Source organism: Pleurodeles waltl, chromosome 1_2 (genome assembly GCF_031143425.1).
Source record: "Pleurodeles waltl isolate 20211129_DDA chromosome 1_2, aPleWal1.hap1.20221129, whole genome shotgun sequence".
Lineage (NCBI taxonomy): Eukaryota > Metazoa > Chordata > Amphibia > Caudata > Salamandridae > Pleurodeles > Pleurodeles waltl.
The window spans coordinates 1,194,501,850-1,194,524,033 of record NC_090437.1 but is presented as its reverse complement, the minus strand read 5'-3'; the positions used below and the strand labels follow the sequence as shown (position 1 = coordinate 1,194,524,033).

The window sequence follows — 22,184 nt, the reverse complement described above, 5'->3', positions numbered from 1 at the left end:
TCATGTTCTTGCACTAGCACATAGTCACCCAGGGGGAGGACACTTGGGGAGAGAAAAAACCGAAGAATATTTGCTCAGGAAATTTTACTGGCCTGGGGTATACGCCCACATACGAAGGTATTGCGCCCAATGTCCCCGATGTCAGTTAACCGAACCTGGTAGGCCTAGGAAGGCACCTCTTTTACCCCTTCCCATTATAGATATTCCCTTTAAAAGAATAGGGATGGACCTGGTCGGGCCCTTAATTCCTTCATCAAAAGGACACACCTACATCCTGGTCATTGTGGACTATGCCACACGATACCCAGAGGCTATTCCCCTGACGAGTATGACGACCAAGACAGTCGCCCAAGCCATGATTAATGTCTTCGCTCGACTTGGGTTTCCCCATGACATTCTTACAGACCAGGGTACCCCTTTTATGTCCACCCTAATGAAACAAGTGTGCAAAACGTTGGGGATAGCTCAGATCAGAACATCCGTTTACCATCCTCAAACAGACGGACTGGTAGAACGATATAACCGAACCATTAAAACGCTACTTAGAAAGATTATCAATGAGACAGGGAAAGATTGGGATCAAAAGTTGCCACTAGTTCTGTACGCCCTACGAACCCACGAACAAGCATCCACGGGGCATAGCCCATTTGAGTTGGTGTTTGGACGCCAACCTCGCTCCCTACTAGACATGGCGGTAGAAGCCTGGGAGGCTGAGGCGGAGGAAGGGGGGACTCCGTTATTAGAATATGCAAAAAAATTGAGAAAACACCTACACAGCTTATGGGCTGACGTGCATGCAAACATGGAAGAGGCCCAACGAACTCAGAAACTCCAATATGACAAAGGAAGCAAACTACGGGTTTTCCAACCCGAAGACCAGGTCCTAATAATGAGGCCCACCTCCGAACACAAACTCCTCGCCAAATGGCAAGGACCATATCGCATTATCAAGGCAGTTTCCCCCGTCACCTACCTTATTGAAATATCCTCCCATCCAAGAAAAACACAAATATACCATGTAAACTTGCTAAAAAAATGGGAAACACCCGAACAGCCTAACCAAACCATAGAAATGGGTCACTTCATGTGCCCCAAGAAGACACTAGATATCGAGTTCTACCCCACCACCCCATCCACGGAGGTTATTTTACCCTCGGTGAACGATACTTTATCTGAGGGGCAAAAACAACAAGCACGTACAATATTGAAACAGTGGAAACCGCTGTTTTCAGAGAAGCCAGGAAAAACTTCCCTAATACACCACAACATACGAACAAATCCCGATACAATCACTAGAGAGCGTCCATATCGCATTCCAGAAGCTAGAAAACAAATAATTGAGGAAGAAATCAAAAAGATGTTATCCTTAGGAGTCATCGAACCCTCCAATAGTCCCTGGTGTTCACCGGTGGTCCTAGTACCAAAACCTGACGGTAGTGTCAGGTTTTGTATCGATTTCCGCAAACTTAACGCAAGCTCCCTCTTTGACACTTACCCCATCCCGAGAGTAGACGACGTTCTCGAAAAACTAGGAAGAGCAAAATACATGTCCACTATCGACTTAACAAAAGGATACTGGCAGATTCCCCTAGCCGCTCAGGATAAGGAGAAAACAGCCTTTTCCACCCAGTCAGGGTTGTATCAGTTCACCGTACTACCTTTTGGGCTTCACGGGGCACCCGCAACCTTTCAGAGGTTGATGGATAGGATTTTAAAACCCTTTCCTACATTCTCTGCCGCATACCTAGACGATGTAGTCGTTTTTAGCGAATCATGGGAAGAACATTTGGTACACATACAGAAGATATTCCACGCCCTCAAATCAGCCGGCTTAACAGCCAATCCCAAGAAGTGTATCATAGGTAAGACAGACATCTCCTACCTGGGTTATCGGATTAATCAGGGTACCCTACAACCTCAAAACCCAAAAGTGGAGGCTATCTTGCATGCCCCTCTTCCACACACTAAAAAGGATTTACGTTCATTTTTAGGATTAGTGGGCTATTATCGACGTTTCATTCCGCATTATTCCTCCATAGCAGCCCCCCTTACGGACCTCCTCGCTAAACACCATCCCAATCGGCTTTTGCCTTTTTCGGAGACGCAAAATGCGAGTTTTGAACGACTAAGGGACTCCTTAACCTCCAACCCCATCCTGCGCTGTCCGGATTTTACAAAACCCTTCCACCTTTACACCGATGCCTCGGATGTTGGGCTTGGAGGGGTTCTAACGCAACCTGATGCAGAAGGGCTTGACCACCCCGTAGTCTACATCAGCAGGAAGTTATTTCCTCGGGAGCGCAATTACCCAATTATTGAGAGGGAATGTTTGGCTATCAAATGGGCCATAGACTGTCTACAATACTACCTCCTGGGCCGACCTTTTATATTATTCACGGATCACGCTCCCCTTACGTGGTTAGCTGCACATAAGGACTCGAACTCCAGGATACTCCGCTGGTTCCTTGAACTCCAACCCTTCTCTTTTCAGGTACGCCACGTGCCCGGATCTCGCCAGGCCCCCGCGGATTATCTGTCTCGGTTTCCCCTGTCTGCCACTGTCCTAGAGCAGGACAGCTCTTGGGGAAGGGTGTGTGACCGGGTCAGCCCGATCGTAAGCAAGGCACCAGCAGGACAAGAGTTGTTTTCGCGTTCCCATGTTGCCATGGGAACGCTTTCACGGCGAGGCCGGCATTTCGAGGTTGCCTCGACAACCTCCGATGACGAGGGCACAGCGGATTGGCCAGCGGGAGGCCAAAGGCCAGGGATTCCCCAGAAGGAGGGGAGAGCGGCAAGCGAGGAGGGAGGAGCGGCGAGCGAGGAGGGAGGAGCGGCGAGCGAGGACGGGAGAGCGGCGAGCGAGGACGGAGGAGCGGCGAGCGAGGACGGAGGAGCGGCGAGCGAGGACGGAGGAGCGACGAGCAAGGACGAAGGAACGGCGAGTGAGGAGAAGGGCGGCGGCGGCGGCGGTCGGAGAGGACAGCCACACAATCCGGAAGGCAACCCCGAGGACGGAGGGCAGTCCCACTGGCCGGGAACTTGTGGAGACGACGCCAGAGTGGTGCCGGAGCCCACGGGGACCAGACCAGACGACAGCGGGACCGGAGACCAACGAGAGGACCTCCACAGAGCCAGCCACGGCCCCGGAGGGTCGTGGCTCTGGAAGGTACGGTCCTTGTGGACAACCAGAGGGGCACCTTAAAGAGAGACAAGCTGGGGAAGGGAGGGAGGCGGGGTGAGGGGAGGACAGGGAGGGAGTCAGAGGGCACCAAAAAAGGGGGGGCACATAACGAGCACCAAAAATAAGTACGGTTAGGAGATAAGGCAATAGAGTCACAGCCCACAGTCCTCACTGGCACTCCCCTTCCTGAACCCATTCCCCAGTATTGCAGCTAAGTAAAAGGACGTATGTAACGGTCTTCATTCCACTCACCATCGGTATTTATCCTTTTTTCCCCTGTATGCTGCCCGGGATCATGAGGAAGATCCAAATCGCCACCTAAAAGGAAAAGAGGAAGAGAAGCACGCTAGGAAGACGAAGCTCACCACCCAAAGAAGCAATAGTCTCTAAACCCCTTTACCTAATCCTATACATCCTTTATTTGAAATAACAAATAAATACTTACCTTAATAACCCAAGCTGCCTCTACTGAGTGTCTGTACTGTTGGGACTACTACAATGCATTTGCATCGAGCCACAAACCTAGCACTGAGACCTTGGCTTTAAGACCTTGACTTTAAGACCTGGAGGGCTTTGAAGTTTTGTTAAATATGACAACAAAAATGCTGATGGACCTGTGTTTCCTTTAAATTGTGAGTAAACTAACAGGATTTGTGGCACCTTCATACCTTATACTTGTTGACTCAGACTGTCTTTCATTCTTTCGAGCCCTTTAGGAATCATTATAAAGGCCGTCTAGTGCCCAATAGACATGAACCTTCTGCGCTCCAAAGGACCTTATTGTAACTGAAAGACACCCACTGTGATGTAATTGAGCATTTACACAGATGAAAATTAGGGTGCTACTTTAGAGTTCCTCTGACCCAACGGACCCACAAATTAAAATCCTTTGGAGACATGAGCATATGAAACATGATTGCATGATGGTTGTGCACAAATGCATTCTGCTCATCCTAGTGGGGTGCCTGTCTGAAAGAGCCAGTGTGGTAATGTAGAGTCTGCCATAGAAGTGCATCAATCTCCTCTGAGGAGCTACACAAGGCTGGGATTCTGAGAGAGATCAGAAAGACTTGGGCAGGAGTATTTCTACTCCCCAGCCCATTCTCTGCACTGAGCCTTACACTCGAGGAGAACAGACAACTCTGAAAGGCATCAGCAATGACGGTTATATTTTTCCTCTCAGAACCCACTCTTTCTTCTAATGTAAAACAAAATATATTTTCTATGCAGAAAAAATCCCAGTTGGAGAAATAACCAGGAAGCAAGCATGAGAATAGCCCACTCAAACCCACTCCAAACACATCCCTGATAGAGAGAAGGGTCTCAAGTAACAGAGAATAAACAGGAAGCAAAGAAACTGAAATTACTCTGTGAGGAACGACATTGAGTGGAGCACAAAATATACCACACAAAAGATATTTATTATAATAAAAAGGAGATGAAAGAGGAGAGATGCTTTTTTGAACTCCCTCTCACGGAGCTGGAAAAGCAGTGCTAACAGGCTGTTGCCATTCTGCATGCTGGGTTAGGATCAGCCCCTTCTTACCTGAAGATCATTTGGTTAAGTGACGCATACAATTCTGGTCTCAAAGTTAGATTCACATAGTGCCTATGTTGTGTGATGATCTGTGATGCTGGGTAAAATTGACTGCAGGTAATAAAAAAATTAAAAAAACAAGCAGGTCCTGTTATGACTAAGGTTCTTAGGTTCACAGATGTCTCCCTGAAGCAATGTATCCTGTGCTCGGCAATTCAGTCATCCTCTGTTCCTGTTCCTCTGATAGCCCCATCCCGGTGAGGACAATTTCACAGTCCCCCCTAATGTGTCTGACTCCGGTTTTACTGTAGCTTAACCTCGATGTCCTCAACTTTGTAAAACCTTTGCTTGTTCTACATGAGGAGAGCCTGTCTCCCTCTATTTGTGCCTCATTATATTGTATGTACAAGTTTTTATCACTATGTACCATGTACGATACAAGCGTCTAAACCATTATATTCCATGTACTATACAAGTTTTTATAATTTCATGTACGATGCTAGTGTTTATAACTTTATATACCATATACGATGCAAGCGTTTATAAATGTATATACTATGTATGATGCAAGCATTTATAACTTTATTTACCGTGTACGATGCAGGTGTTTAAAACATTATGTTCCGTGTATGATACAAGTTTTTATAACATAATGTACCATGTACAAGTGTTTATAGCGTCATGTAACAAACCCCTTGCAGGATTTTATGACCTTATGGACCATGTGCTATAAAAGTATTCATAACTTTATGTGTCTTGCCCCTAAAATGTTAACGCCTTATGTATGAATGCTTGTATCACGGCCACACGTGCACAGTACTCTAAAACCCCTCTGGGGCGTGGTCCAGCAGTAGAAACCCCTAATGAAAACATGTTGCTAATCTCATATGTTTCCTTGGGCTTCGACAGCTGCATTACCTGGTAAGGCTGGGGTTGTTTTTCAAGTTCCGTAACTTATTTACAGCATACAACCCAATTGTTTAAATTATGTTTTCTTCCAGAGTGCAATGATCCACAGGGTTACTGGTCTTAGCAAAATTGCATAGGACAATAGCTAGTAGTAGGCCTTTTCCCCGCAAGTTGCCAGCACTAGAATCATCTTCCCCTAGGACGTTACTGGGACAGAGAATTACTTTCGAATGTGCTTGATGTGTTTTTCTGTTCAGCACTTGGATGGCCTTGTTGGGTCCAATGCACATATACATGATTTGGAATTGGAACTGGGCGGTCGGGGTTGAAATGGGCAGCTTTGCATGTTTATGTTGATTTTGTTTCATGGCGTGCTACTAATTCGTTTTCATGATGGCTTTTGTCTCGATGCACAGAGAAGGATTACAGTAGCCTTTGCGACAAGCAACCAATAGGAAGACTTCTCTTCAGGCAGTTCTGTGACACGCGGCTAGAGTTAAAAAGATGCATTGAATTCTTGGACGCAGTGGTAAGCTGTTTTCCCCCATTTACTTAAAAACATGACCTTTTTTATTGTAGGTGGATGTGGTTGTGAGTTGTCACCTGGTGACTGTGTCCTACAGCAAGCTATCTTGTTGCAAACTACATAGCGTCCAATGTAGCATGCAGCTACCGGTCTGCGAGATAATACTTCAGGTACCAAAGTGAGCAAAGAAGTTATTAATAAGTCAAAAAGGAGAGCTGTGGCCATTTCCAAGGTAACAGTAAAATACTTTACAGAACTAACGAAGAACCTCCAGGGTTAGTGGAACCTTCCCTGTTGGTACACTACCAGAACCCAGAAGGCGCAGAACAACGTGAGAAGGACAATATAAACACATTGTAGAACTATACGCTTTAGAGCACCACTAAGAAAGCATATCAACAGACTTAAAATACTTAAAATGCCCCAGTAATTTGACCGTTCTGTTAGATGTTACCTTCGCCTCAGGAACATCCACAAGCCAAATTTCCACCTTCAAAGTGTTCACTCTGCATTGAACTAGTGGAACTTAGCCACCACCCAGTAACTTGATTCACGTGTTGTTGATCTTGGGCTCCAAAGTGAGCGATGAGGTTTTTATTTAATCACGCAAAAGGTAAGTGGAAGACTACCTGCAAATAGTCTAACCACGGGTAATTTCCCTGGGGTTTTACTCATTCAAAAAGGAGCTGCTAGTATTCTTCAAACCTGGTACCTAACTAATGAAGAATGTTTAAGGGTTGTGAAACCTCCGCCAGTTTTCTTAAACGCTAGTTCACTAGCAGAACCGTGGAGACACAGAACATAAGCAACATATGATGGATAACAAAAATCCAAATCAGGCACTATGCGCAAACTACCACTTTCCTAAAAAGCAAGAATGAAAGCTTTCATTAAATATATAAAAACATCAAAAATATCCTGGTAATTTGATTGTTCTACCAAAAGTTACCTTTTTGCTCAAAAGTGTTCACAGACCAGCTGTAGATGCTGCATTCCGATGATGATACACGGCGTAATGAACCAGGACAACAACTCGTAGATATACAGTACGTAACAGGAACGCTTGGAGTTACCAACCGTCCCAGCATGACCCAACTCCATAGCAGAACATTCTCCGCCTGAACCATGTTTACCAGTATTTCCTTCTACTTCTCTCTTTCACTCCCACCAAGAACCAGCGAATGACACCTACCCCACTAACGTCCATTAATAATGTTTGCTCCAGCACAAAACATCCCGACAGCGGCTGTGCCTGTGAAAGGACATAGAAGCGCTTCTTTGTCTGACCAGGTTTCCTCACCCTAGGTCCCCTATCTCAACAAGCACCTTATTTAATGCATTACATTTTGCCATAGGTCTACTTAATTTTTTTATTGTTTCTCTTCTAACTTTTTCCTAATGTCAAGTACCTTAGATTCCCTATCTTCAGGTTTGGGAATATCCCACAACCAATACAAGTGGATTAGTGTTATATAGAACATTCATTTATAGTAACTGAAATTCAGACCCAACACAAGTGCTATTTTGTACTGATTGGCAGGTTAAAAGTTTTTCCTTTAGTGTCCCTCAGATCCATCCAGTGGAAATAGCATTTGTTCTCTTTGATGAGCCAGTTCGCTATTCAGCAACACAGTTTGCCTGTTGATTATTTAAAGCCATACAGTTATTAAAAAATCCCAATCTTCTAGAAAATGTCCTTAAAATGGTTGAACTTTAATATCAGGCACTTGTCCTTGTGTACTGAAATCTCACCTTCCACTGATAACCTGTTTAATAAACTTAAAGGTTGAAGGAAAACCTTCAGATAGTTCTCCTTGGGTAATTTGTTTACAATCAAGTATTTTATTTACATATCAATGTTGAATAGTGTCTGACTAAGCGAAGTACCCTGTGGCACTCCACAACTGCTCTTAACACAACTGGAGAGAAAAGACCGGTCCAGTACCTGAAACGATCTGCCCATCAAAAAAAGAGATCAATCTAAAGGCATTACCCGAGATTCCGACCTCCCTCATTCTCAAAAGTAATATATCATGATCGACAATGTCGACGGCGGCACTAAGGTCAAGAAGAATAATAGCCGTCGCAATCCCATGATCGAGCCGCCTTCTGGCCTCTTCCGTGACTGCAATCGGAGCCGATTCTGTGCTGTGAAGGGGTCTAAATCCCATCTTAGTGGGATGAATGACTTTATTATCTTCAAGAAAACTTGAAAGTTGGGCGTTAACATGCTTTTCTATTATTTTAGATAAGGCTGGCAGCAGAGAAATAGGCCTGTAGTTATTCAACTGAGCTGCATCCAAGTTAGGGTTTTTAAGAAGGGGTTTAACTATGGCATGTTTTCATTGCTCCAGAACAAGACTCCTAGAAAGTGAGGCATTTAGAAGACCAGTAAGAACTGGAAATATGACCGAAGTACCTAGAGCCGGCACCTGAGGAGGGGCTGGGTCAAGCGATGAGCCCAATTTAAGAGCTGCAAGTAATTTGGGTACCGTGTCCTTGGAGAGGAGGGCAAATTGCGAAAAGGAAGCAGAAAGTGAAATATGCTCCCCTATAAAATCAATAGCCTGAGGGGAGTTTGCCGGGAAAGCTGAATAAATATCTGATATTTTTTGTTGAAAAAAAAATGCCAGATTATTACTATGTTCTTGGGAGGCACTCATAAGTTCAGTGTGAGGCTGTGCGATTTCTTTAAGTATTTGGAAAATCTCTTTTGGCAAGTTTGATGACCGCTCAATTCTAGTAGCATAATAAATAGATTGAGCTGATTTAATTTCCGAATGGAAAAGTCTGATAGCTTTCCAATACTCCTGCTTCAGTGACACGTCATAAGATTTTCTCCAGCTCCTTTCCAGATGCCTACATTCCCTTTTTAGATTGTGAAGATGGGGAGAGAACCAAGGAGCTCCTTTTAAACGGCGCCTGCCAGGTTTAATAGAATAAGGAAGCAGTGTGTTTAAACTTTTGGAGATCCAATCATTAAATTACTCTAGATGACAAATGTAATTATCCCTAAGAGAAGGTTTCAGTGTTTCAAGGGTATTGATCCATTCGCTGGCCTTGCGCTTATGCCAGCGCCGAAAGGGCTGGGATATAGTCTGAGGGGCTCTACTAATGGTAGAAATAGCTAAATTAAGCCTAATTAGGAAATGGTCAGGCCAAGCCAAAGGACTGGGAGGCATGGAAGTTAAGCCAACTATGTTACTAAAAACGAAATCAATAGTGTGGCCCTTAACATGCGAAGGGCCCCTAACCAATTGTGCCAACTCTAATGCGGCCATATCAGTAAGTACATTTTTGGTAGCTGAGTTTTCTAAATCTTCTGCATGAATATTAAAATCACCCAAGACCGTAAAATTGTTTCTTTTTTTTACATATTAATTCAAAAATATGATCTGGGAGAGATTGTAGAAAGGCTTCTGGGGGGTTGAGGGGACGATACACCAGGGCTCCTGAAAAGGTGAATTGAGGGTTTAGAGTAATAGAAAAATACATACTTTCACAGCCAGGTAACTGAAGAGGCTGGGCAATAAGCTTTACTGATTCCCTGTAGGTGATGGCGATTCCCCCACCTCTTGAGGTGTCCCTATCCAGATTACTTATCAGGTAGCCTTGAGGTAACGCCAAGGCTACATCCGGAGAAGACCCTTCATGAATCCAGGTCTCAGTAAGAAACAAGGCTGTTGGTGCAAGATCACTAAGAAGTAGGCATATATCAAGCTTATGGGCAGCCAAGGAGCGACAGTTGGCCAAAAGAAAAACACTATTTGGTCCATCTTGGGTTGCTTGCCTTAATCCTAGGTCAGACTGAGGAGTCCAATTACATGTAGTACAAGACCTCATAAGGTCTAGGCAGCCATGACCAATGTCGGAAGGGATAGGCCCACAAGATTGGAAGAACTCAGAGGGGTAGGGAACTAGTAAGGCTAAGAATTCTGGCCCCTGGACCTGTCTAGGTGCGGATGGGCGCAGACGGGCTGCGTGTCCGCTGCATCGAGCCTCTTAAATGGGGATGAGAAGCAGAAAGGATGACAGCTGGACTGCTAACAATACAAGATGGTGGCTGGAAATAGGCCTGGAGGGTGAAACAAGATGGCCACCACCTTCTCCACACGTTCCAGCCAGAATGCTGCACTCTCACTAAACGCTGTAAGGCAAAATCATAGGTAAAGGGGAGGGTGCAGCACCAATAATCCCCAAGGGGCGAGGCTCAAAGGAGCACCATGGCTAAGAGGCACCGACCCAGTGCTTAATGTGTGCTTGTTGTTTCTGGTGCTGAGCAACAGCACTTATTTTTGAGTGCCGGGGCTTATTCTTCTGCATCAAGCATTTGCTGCGAGCAAAAGACACATATGGGAAAGACCGAGGAAAGGAAAAACGAAAAAGCGTCACAATGGGAGAAAGGAGAAAGCTGCAAGAGTGAGCTGAAGGGGCATGGAGAAGCTTTATATGGATTGAAGAGGCCCGCAATGACTTCAGGATTACACCTCCTCAGTATTCTGTGCTCGCACATTTAATTGCAGCATCAGTGTGTTTAAGAGGAGGGCTTTGGGCACTGTCACCTTTTTATTTACAAATCAAGCACTGCACCGACCACCACCCAAGGCCACTGAACACGGGCCTGGGGGGGGTCAAAAAAGGTGGCGATAAAGCCTCGAAAAAGCCCAGCAGGGGGAGGCACAAAACACAATAAAATATAAAACCAAATAACACAGTATTAAAAACAGTATTTAAAAACCTGCTAAAATAAAACTAGGAAGAGCACAGACACCTACAGACTATTCAGAAAGGTCCTTATTTAAAGTAAACTTGGTTATTCACAAAACAAATTGAAATATCCCATGGCCAGAACACAAGCCGGGCTCCCATTTCAGTTGCTGCGTAATGCCTCACTTTAGAGTGCTTGAGGCAACAGTGACAGTATTTACAAGCCCATTCATATATTGAACCAGCACACCAGCAAGACCATAGAAACTAGCATCTACTGTTACAACACGACCCTCACTAGACACATAGGGCCTGATTACAACCTTGGCGGAGGGGATTATCCGTCCCGAATGTGACGGATATCCCACCTGCCGTATTAGAAGTTCCATTACATCCTATGGGACTTGTAACACTGCAGACAGGATATCTGTCACATTTGGGACAGAGTAATCCCCTCTGCCAAGGTCGTAATCTGGCCCATAATGCTTTATGCCATGACCTTGACCGGTATTTTTCTTAAGTGTTACCGTCATGACTGTATATACCTATAGCCCACTTCCTCGCCAGCATAAATTTTCTGTAAGTGTAAAAACATGTTACAAATATAGCATAACATCATAGAGTCCGAGGAAGGATGACTACTTGTCCATGAGATGCTTAGTTTTTTCGAGGGCTTTGACCAAGTCTGGTTTAACTTTACTCATTTGGAAGTAGCAGAGCATCCTAGATATTGACAGCAATTAGTGAAAAGGTACACTTTGAAAAATATTCGTTTGACAATCATTCCTCTTGTGTTTTCTAACATCTTTGCTTGGATTTTCCAAAATATTGATCAAGTTCATTTCCACGTCTCTGGTTTACTTAGTGAGAGGCACGTGCAAGCTTTTTGCATCAAATTGCAATTCCACTGTTTGGGCATGTATCCTACAGTAGTGGTTCCCAACCTTTTGACTTCTGTGGGCCCCCATTTTATCAATACTGGAGCCCGGGGACCCCCACTGAATCATTATTGGAACCCGGGGACCCCCACTGAGTTATTACTGATAGCCGAGACCTAATATTATTAATTTTTTTAAGCAGTTGCGGACCCCCTGAGGAGGCTTTGCGGACCCCAGGGTCCCCGGACCACAGATTGGGAACCACTGTCCTACAGCTACAGTATTGTTAATTGAAATTAGGGCACATACATAAAATGTCATATATTAACATATTAAAGTCTATTGGTTGATTTTGCCAATGCTTGCTCCACGTTCTGTGTTTTTTCAGAGGTTTCTTATTAGTTTAGATACCCTCACTGCCTTTTAATGTGTTTTTTTCTATCTTTTTCTTCCTCCTTCTTTCTACCTTTTGTGTGTTTCTTTCGCACTCTCTGGGTCGAAGTCTATTGAAGAAAAATAAGTGCTGATCCCAAAAATCAGTGCTGATGGGCTCCATCTGTAACCCCAGGCTCAAATTAAGCACTGGGCATAAGTATTTGGTAGACAACCGGCATGATATTACTATTGGGGTTCTTTGTTGCATAACATCATGTGCACACACAGCGATAAGAAAATTCCAAGAGTTGGGCAAATTCCCAGTTGATAATGTAGGCTCACTGTACTCATGTAGGTCTCTAATCAAGCAGGCCAAGGTCTTGAGCGTTTGAGCAAGTGATGGGGTGGATAGAGGGAAGTTCTACCGCATGCTTCTTGGTTTCTTAATGTAGTTTGATATTCTATTTTAACCAGAACTCTTGCCACCGGTGAGGAGTATAATACTTAACCATGTGGTGGACCAAATCTCTTAAATCTCTTCTCCTGGGAAAGGCAACACCAGCAAACCAAATAGCGTCTCAGTGCATGGCGGCAAACACCCTCTCTGATTGTAGGAGTCTCTCATGTTTACATAGCAAATGATGCACTGAGGTGATACAGTGTAGCCCTTCCATGTACAAACATCGCACTGTCGGACAGGGCCGGATGGTCCTCAAGGAACATTGGGTGGCTAAGTATTATTTTGTAAAGGATAGTAATTTCCTTATACTGAAGGAGATGATTAAATGGCAGTGAAGATTGGGACTTACAAAAAAAAAATATGAATCTGTGCAAAGTGGAACTCCAAGTAACCTTTGGTGCTGTATTTTGGCTGGCAGAGGAGATTTTTTTGGGCCCTGTGCAGGTGGTAGTTAGTAAGTTGGAGTCCAAGGGCAATTGTGCCGTCTTTGGGAAGACCTTACTTAAGATTCATAGCAGAGGTGACTGTAAAAAGGCCTCCTCCGACCAGCATGCACGCGCACCAGCGCCGTGACCCCATTGCACAAGGGTGATTCATCCAGGCACGAGATCGCAACTGACGCAGTAATACCACTCCCTGTTGACGCATACGTATGCGTATGTTGACGCATACGTTGTAACACTTGACAGACTTTTTGCTGGGAAACGACATCCCATCGGGAGTTTTGCAGAGTGGACAAAAACATGCGGTACTTAAACGCTTCATCCCCCATTCCCTCCATCGGTTCTCTGAACGGGGAGGTAATAACACACCCATTAAATGCCTCACCTTTCGGCATCAGTATTTAACGGGTGCAAAATTACTTCCCAGAATACCAGGCAGCTCAGATTACGGCCCTGAGTCTTCACAGTAACCTCTTTTCAAACATTCCTGCTCAGAAATGTCGTCAATGAGGGTGACTAGTATCCAGTGCTTAATTTGTAAATAAGAACATGTCTGTGCTCTAAGGTCTCTCTTTTGAAACCCGCAGGTGTTCCAATTAAGTGTGCGAGCGCAGAACACTGAGGCAGCGTAATCCTAACGCCACCTCGGGCCCCTCTAATCCATTTACTGCCCCTTCAGATCACTCTTGCAGCTTTCTACTTTCTCCCCTTGTGAGCTTTCTCCTTTTTCTCTACCTGTCTTTCCCATGTGTCTTTTGCTCGCAGTAAGTGCCTAATGTAGAAAAATAAGTTCCGACCGTCAAAAATACGTACCGGTGTCCCCCACCGGAAAACACCGGCTCAAATTAAGCACTGGTAAGTATTTTCATGTGGGGTGGGGATCGATTTTTATAGGGTAAGCCTCTGCTCTTAGAGACTAGAAAATTGAGAAATGCCCCTGCTGGAAGTGGATAGATTTATCGAGCAAACCAATGCAATCCGGAGTTCCCTGTCTGTGTACACTTGAGATTGAGCTGCATTTACACGAATGATGCGGTTTCAGACTGCACCTGACAGAAGCCATTTTCTCTGAGTCAAAGCACCTCTTAAAGTCTATTTGTGCCCCCGCCCGAGCTAGGCTGTGCCTCGTCAGGCTTGGCAGGTTCAAGGTCCACCTCAACCAATATGTTTTTACACCAAGAAGAAAATGCTAACCGTAAAGTGCTGCAGTTTCCTGGACTCGAGAGTACCCGAGGGCGTGCAGTGTGGATGTGGTGGGAGGAGGTAAATGGAAGGAGAGTCCTCGCGCCGGAGAGGTGCATACAGAGAAAAGTATTGGCATTTTCCAAGCGTGTTCGGAGCCAGGAAATCACATGAGGGAAAATAGCAACAGAATAACATTGGGATAACATCTGGCTTTCAGATCCAGAGTCTACTAAATCGCTACCTTGATCATTTATTTGATTTTGCATTAAAAAAAAAAAAAAAAAAAAGTTTGCGACTGTGGTCTTCAAAGACTCAGATGTCATGGGTGCAGCATCTTTGGCAATCTGTGATGTACATACAAATGCACATTCCACATCCTGTCTGAAAGCACGGAAAACCCCTGCAAACACAGCACTCTGAGATGAAGCCATTTGCACAAGATCACAGGATTTTATCAAGATGAGATGCTCAAGTCAAGAAAAACAAGTTAACCGCTAGACCGCTTCGCATTATTGATATGGCTCAGATTTGAATCTGGCTGATGCCCTAACTGATACAGCATGTATTAGCAAGTGGTTGCTGAGTGCTTTAGGCCACAAAGAGGAAAAAACGCATGCCTATTTGGGTACAACTTAACAGAAGGGCAGTTCCCATTGCTGGGAAGTCTGGAATACTGCACTAATGAGGTCATTAGAGGCCAGAAGGTTTCCCTTCACAGACACCCGCCATCTGGAGTTCACACTCCTCCATAGTCACATACTGACCCCCTACCCCCATCCCACATGGAGTGCCTCAGGGTACCATCCCTTCTTTCTGCTGGTCAGTCAGTGCACTGAGATGCGAGGAGGGCCACCAGACATGCTGGTATCTCTCAACCATATCCGGAAATAACTATGTGTATATCTTCGTTTTCTGGATGAGAGCTATTTGTCATTGAGCGATGATTGTCGCCTCGTGTCTGAAGACAGAGGCCCTCATTACAACCTCAGCGGTCTTCCCAGAAGACCGCCAAGGCTGCGGGCGCCAGAATACCACCAGTGCTGGTGGTATTTCTGCCTCCCTATTTTGAATTTTCCGCTGGGTCAGCGGACGTTAACAGTGTTACTGTCCACCGGCCCAGCGGAAAAGTCACATCAACATATCTGCCGGCTTATAATAGAGCCAGCGGCAATGCTGATGTGCAGCGGGTGCAGTACCACCCGTCGTGAATTTCACTGCCCGAAATTCGGGCAGTTCAATCAATCAATCATAGCATTTGTATAGCGCGCTACTCACCCGGAAGGGTCTCAAGGCGCTTGGGGGAAGGGGGCCGCTACTGCTCGAATAGCCAGGTCTTGAGTTGTTTCCTGAAGGCGAGGTGGTCCTGGGTCAGCCGAAGGCGGATGGGGAGGGAGTTCCATGTCTTGGCCGCCCTACTGAAGAAACCAACAGCGGACCCCACCGACCTCAAAAACTTCCGCCCCATCTCGCTCCTCCCTTTTCCTGCCAAAGTCATCGAGAAGATCGCCAACAGACAGCTTGCCGCCTTCCTCGAGACGAATGGATCCCTCGACCCCTCGCAGTCCGGGTTCAGAGCCAACCACAGCACCGAGACCGCCCTCATCGCAGCCACCGACGACATCCGAGCCCTTCTCGACAACGGGGATACATCGGCACTCATCCTCCTGGACCTCTCCGCCGCGTTCGACACTGTCTGCCACCACACCCTAGTCCAACGCCTCAGCAACACCGGCATCCAAGAGAAGGCTCTGAAGTGGATCATCTCGTTCCTCGCTGGAAGAACACAGAGAGTCCGCCTCCCCCCTTTTCGCTCCGAGGCCACCGAAGTCATCTGCGGCGTCCCGCAAGGATCATCACTCAGCCCCACCCTCTTCAACGTCTACATGGGACCTCTCGCAGCCATTGCACGCCAACACAACCTCAACATCATCTCCTACGCCGACGACACCCAGCTGATCCTCTCCCTCACCAGAGACCCCGACACCGCCAGAACCAGCCTCCACGAAGGGATGAAAGACGTCGCCGAATGGGTGAAGAACAGCCGCTTGAAACTGAACTCAGACAAGACGGAAGTCCTCATCCTTGGACCATCACCCTCCGCCTGGGACGACTCCTGGTGGCCCCCAGCCCTGGGCACCGCCCCCAAGCCGACAGACCACGCACGCAACCTGGGCTTCATCCTGGACTCCTCCCTCTCGATGACCAGACAAGTCAACGCCGTCTCCTCCTCATGCTTCCACACCCTCCGCATGCTCCGCAAGATCTTCTGATGGATCCCGATCGAAACCAGGAAGACGGTCACCCATGCCCTCGTCACCAGCTGGCTGGACTACGGAAACACCCTCTACGCCGGAACCACAGCCAAGCTACAGAAAAGACTACAACGCATCCAGAACACCTCCGCCGACTCATCCTGGACATCCCTCGACGCAGCCACATCTCCGGCCACCTGAGGAACCTGCACTGGCTCCCCGTCAACAAGAGGATCACGTTCAGGATCCTCACCCATGCACACAAGTCTCTCCACAACCTGGGCCCCAAGTACCTCAACGACCGCCTGACCTTCCACACGCCCACCCGCCAGCTACGGTCCGCTAGCCTCGCCCTCGCCGCCGTACCACGCATCCGAAGAACCACCGCCAGAGGCAGATCCTTCTCCTACCTGGCGGCCAAGACATGGAACTCCCTCCCCATGCGCGATGGGGCTATGTCTGGGGGCCCCTGCACTGCCAATGCCAAGTGCAGGGGCCCCCAGGGGCACCCCAAGTCCCCCTTACCGCCAGCCTTTTCATGGCGGTGTTTACTGCCGTGGCCAGGCTGGTGGTCGGGGACTCATAATCCCCAGGGCAGCAGTGCTTGCACCGTTGCCCTGGGGATTATGACCGCCTGGCAGTATAGTGGAGGGGCCAGCGGTATGGCCATGGCTATTGCGCCACGGTCATAATAGCTGGCGGAACACCGCCAGCTGACAGGGTCATAATGAGGCCCAGAGTGTCTTCTCCTCGTTTCTAGACATTGTTGTAGAACGCTCGGAAGATCTTTCTGATGTGAGTTTTGAAGGATACAGTGCTAACATAGTTAGCAAAAGGCTACTTTAAGGTGTTAGGACTAAGCCCATTTTCTTTTAACTTTCTCTTTACCTTATAAATCTAGCCTAACTTTCAAACTTTCAAACTAATAGTTAAACATTCTTAACCCTATACACTTAAACAAAACAGCCTTCTTTTTGCTTATGGTACCTGGTTACACCTGCAGACACTGCAGCCTTACTGGCCTCCATACTTCTCCTCATCACAGTTTCCAACTTTCTAGCCAAAACTATAACACCGGTGGTCCTCCTCTTGCTTCTTACCCCTACCGGCCATCCTTCGCTCTCCAACAGTACCGTTCTACTTCCCAGTCCTACCTCCCCTTCCTCTCCCAGTCTCCTCGGCTACTCTGACACCGCAAAAACACGCCTTGCTGTCAGTCCCTATCCCAAAAAAACAATACATTCCTATAACTCTTTACTGAGCATCTGTTCCTCCGCCCAAGTAAAACTCTCCAGTGAGGAGACCTTCAGATTATGATCACACCCACTCACCTTGACATATATTTTGAATAATACTCCTACTTCTCTACTTGCTTATTTGTTTATCTGATACTTGATTTCAAAACTTTGTGCTTTTCAGGGCCGTAAAATACAACCATACATGTCTTTGGAATGCATTGTATTCTTATGTCTACTAATACATTAAGAACACATTCTATTTTGGCCATAACCTCTTTCTCACTATCAACAGGTGTATCAGGCATAATTGTTTGTAATAATTTTGCAGCATTACATCCCTACAATGTAACTTTATATTTCCAGTGGCATAACACCTGTGTGCTAGCAATATTTTGTTTAGTTCAGATTACATAATTATTGGGAATGGCCCTCTTTGCAGGGTTATCCCCAGATGTTTTGCCTCTTACCTCCTGTTTTTCAATGTGTGCTGCATTTCATTTTTGCCAGTTTTAGGACTCTAGGCACTTTACCACTGCTGACCAGTTCTAAAGTGCAAGTGTTCCCTGTCTAAATTGTATTGGTGATAGGTTTATCCATGATACTGCTAGTAGGCCTGCAGCACTGATTGTGCCACCCACATGAGTAGTCCTGTAAACATGTCTCAGACCTACCTCTACAGCGTTTGTGTGTGCAGTTATAAACTGCCATTTCGACCTGACCAGTGCACCCACTTGTCAGGTCCAAACCTTGCCTTTTACTGCATGTAAGTCACCCCTAAATTTGGCCCAAGGCAGTTCCTTGGGCAGGGCGCAGTGTATTTAAAAAGTAGGGCATGTACTAGTGTGTTTTACATTTCCTGAAAGTGAAGTACTGCTAAGCTCAGTTTTCACTATTGCAAGGCCTATCTCTCCCAAAGGGCAACATGGGGATTGCTTTGAAATATTTGTAAGTGTAATTTCCCATTGGGAGCAGATGAAGATGTGGAGGTTGGGGTCTCTGAACTCACAATTTAAAAATACATCTTTTGGTGAAGTTGGTTTTTGAACTGTAAGTTTGAAAATACCACTTTTAGAAAGTGGGTGTTTTATTGCTTAACCACCCTGTGCCTGCTGAATACACGTCAGGGTCAGTCTGTTTGGGCATTCACTGTAGACAGTCACACAAAGGAAGCTGAGCTGTACCCTGCATATATTGATGGGTCTTCCTGAGCTAGAGTGGTGGGAGGAGCTGACACTTGCACCTCAATGGGATTGTGCCTGTCCTCACACAAAGCAGTTTCCAACCCTCTGTAGTGTGTCTGCGGCCAAGGCAGGGAAAGGTAGGGCCTTGGCACCACAAAGACTTCTCATTGATGTTCTCCTTCAAAGACAGAAGTAGAGTACTGGACCTCTGACACCACATAGAATCCTTCTGGACTGAGGAAATTTTGCCAGGAAGAAGAGCTGGATGCTGTCCGAGGGACTGCCACTCTGCCTTTGGCTTTTTTGTAGTGACCTGCTGCTTCTGTCCTGGGAGTGAAAGGACTGGACGTGGCTTTCTGCATCCTGCTTCCAACGGTTCTCCAAAGGGCTTGGACTGAGCTTGCCTCCTGTTATGAAGTCTCATGGATGTAGCAGACGTCATCTGCCAGTGACTGGGCTCTTCTGCTGAGAGTCCCAACTTGCCAAGGGGTGCCAACATCAGTCCCTAGGCCCTTGGAATTGCAAGCTGGTGATCTGAGGGAAAAAAAATCCACGCATCAATGCACCGACCCGGAAAAATCGAGGCAGTGCTTGTCTTGTGGCTGAAGAATCGACACAGCGCCTGTTTCACTGTGGTCCCATCAGCACAGCGTGTCTGCATTTTCCACACATTGTCTCACACATTGTCTCTGGGAGCCATTTTCTCATTGACCCTGCACCTCAGTAAGGAACCAAGGCCACATGTCTGGAAATCGATGCATCGCCTTTCCTGAGGGGAAACAATCCACGCATCACCTCCCCTAGGAGTATGAAACCATCTCATTGTCTCACCTGCGAGGAAAGAATTGACGCATCATCTCCCCTGCGTAGTAGGGTTCCAACACATTGCTTTGCTTTTCTGGCACCTCACCTCCTCTATGGCCTACATTGTCTTTGTTTTGACACATCCCAGGTACCTATGGATTAAGACTTGCTTAAACTTTTAGAAAGAGATATTTTGACTTGTGTATGTTGGATTGTTGTTTTGGTCTTATTTTACTCAGATAGTATTGGCTATTTGTTTAAACTGGTGTGGATTATTTTTGTGGTGTTTTGTCGGTGTGGGTGTGTGTGTGCATGTGTGCATATGCACACAAACACTTTACACAGTACTTCTAAGATAAGCCTGACTGCTTGAGCCAAGCTACCTGGGGGGGGGGAGGGGTTATCTTAGGTTTGTGACTCTCTTGCCTTGACTAGACTGAGGGTCCCTTCTTGGACATGGTACAAACCACTGCACACTAGGGGCACCATTTCCAACATTAATCATTACAAACGTGTTTGCTGTGAGTTAATGCATCCCTTATTTCTAAATTGTAACATGTCACCCTGTTGAATCGAGGTTAACGTTTCCTATTTCTAATCTATTTTTTTACTTTAATGAGAAGAAGATTTTTACAGTATATTTCATTGAAAAGCATGTTGGAATTTTTAAGATTTACTGGAGAAGGGAAGTTGCAATTGTACAGACACACATGTGAGAAAAACAAGAGTAGATTCTGCCTTGGTAATTACATAGGGACTGATTCCCTATGGTAAATTTACATGTTTAGATTTACTTACATATAAATCCACTACTGCACTTCAGTGTAAATCCATTCTTTTTTGCTCTTTATAATGGCTGGCTGTAGAGTTACACCTAAGAGTAGACTTAAATGTATCCAGCCCCTGGTGAAGACTCCAACAGCAGGATTTATGAGTGTGAAGTTACTACTATTAACTTTTCACATGTAGCTGGAGATCTCCGCCATTGTGGTGGGGATCTCCGTATGGTAAAGTGTAGAGAAAAATATTAGTTTATTATTCTTAAAAATAAATAAAAATATGAACTATAAATAATATAAAAGGTTTATTCTAACCCTAGGCAATTAACGCAAGGTCAATGTGAAAGTGAAAATGCGGAGCAGACAAACATCATTCTCTCACAAAGGGGAACGCAATCAAAGAGTATTCAAAAACATTTTCAGGAGGTGGGGAACTCCAAAAATAGATCTATTGCAACCCTAGGGAAGGCAAAATGCCAAAAGTTTGCTTCCAGATAACCATACCATCAAGCACTAGGTAATGCCCTGTCGATAGACTGGTCAGGGATATTTGCATATGCTTTTCTGCCGATACCACTGTTAAACAGGATGATCAAGAAATGCAGGAAAAGCAAGATAACTCTAATACTAATCGCCCCTCAGTAGGCAAGGCAGACTTGGTTTACAGAGCTGATGGAAATGGCACAAGGGAACATTCTAAAACTACCAATATAACAAGACCTGTTGTCACTGGAAGAAGGAAGTGTGCTACACCCTGAACCAGAGCCTTTAAGCCTGGCAGCCTGGCTCCTGAACACTGAGAATTTGGTCATCTAAAAATACCAGAGAGCATAGTGGATGTTCTTAGAGACGCATGAAAGCAAACAAGAAAGTGCCACATTGCTAAGTGGAATCAATACTCCTTATAGTGTCTTAAAAGATGCCTATTTAAGAAAAAAATAAGGACCCACACTGTTAAAATATTTAACACACCTACAGAGCCACAGATAACTATCTTGTCTTCAGAAAACTACTTAAAAGTTGGCTCTTTCCTTCATAACCACCATATTCAAACAGCTATGCCTATGTTGATAAATATTTTTTATCTGATTATGTGTATATGTTTATATATATATATATATATATATGTGTTTGTTATTCTATACTTAAAATCTTCATAGGTCATTGCATAGCTCCTAGATAAGTAGTTATATTAGATACTTATGAATCCCTGCTCTCATTTTATATCATACTTTGTCTACCCATCACCATATGTCATGTCTCTATCAATCTCCATTCTCACTCTGACTCACCCCAAATCCATTCTACTACTTCCATCTCCTAAATAACCCTGCCTAAGCTCTTCCCTCCTCTTCCACATCTAACTCACCCAAACCTCACTTTACTACCATGATCTCCCAAACAACCCTACTAAATTCTCCCTCACTTATCTCAACCTGCTACTATGATCTCCCTAACCCTTTCCACAGACTCTTCCCTCCTCCATCCCCCCTTTACTCATCCCAAGCCTAAATCCTATTAACATAAACTCCCAATTAACACTTCTGGATTCGTCCCTCCTCCACCCCTCCATTATTCCTGTCAGTCCAACTAACAAACTCACATATCCACGGCTCAAATTAACTCATAATAATACTAAAACTGTACTCATATTTCCCTATACTAGTCCACCACTAATTCCTTTTGGGCTCCGGAGTAGCGTGCTACTCGCCGAAAAGCGCTTTGACGC

General features: G+C 45.6%; 1 protein-coding gene across 2 annotated transcripts in view; it reads left to right on the top strand.

Moving 5' to 3' along the window:
* The window catches only part of GRK4 (G protein-coupled receptor kinase 4), a 327,289-nt gene that overhangs the window by 102,544 nt on the left and 202,561 nt on the right, over window positions 1-22,184 (top strand). For both annotated transcript variants that reach the window (XM_069203507.1, XM_069203503.1), the window contains exon 3: window positions 6,044-6,156. In XM_069203507.1, coding sequence (XP_069059608.1) covers window positions 6,044-6,156 — 113 coding nt within the window. The remainder of the gene's footprint in view (window positions 1-6,043; window positions 6,157-22,184) is intronic.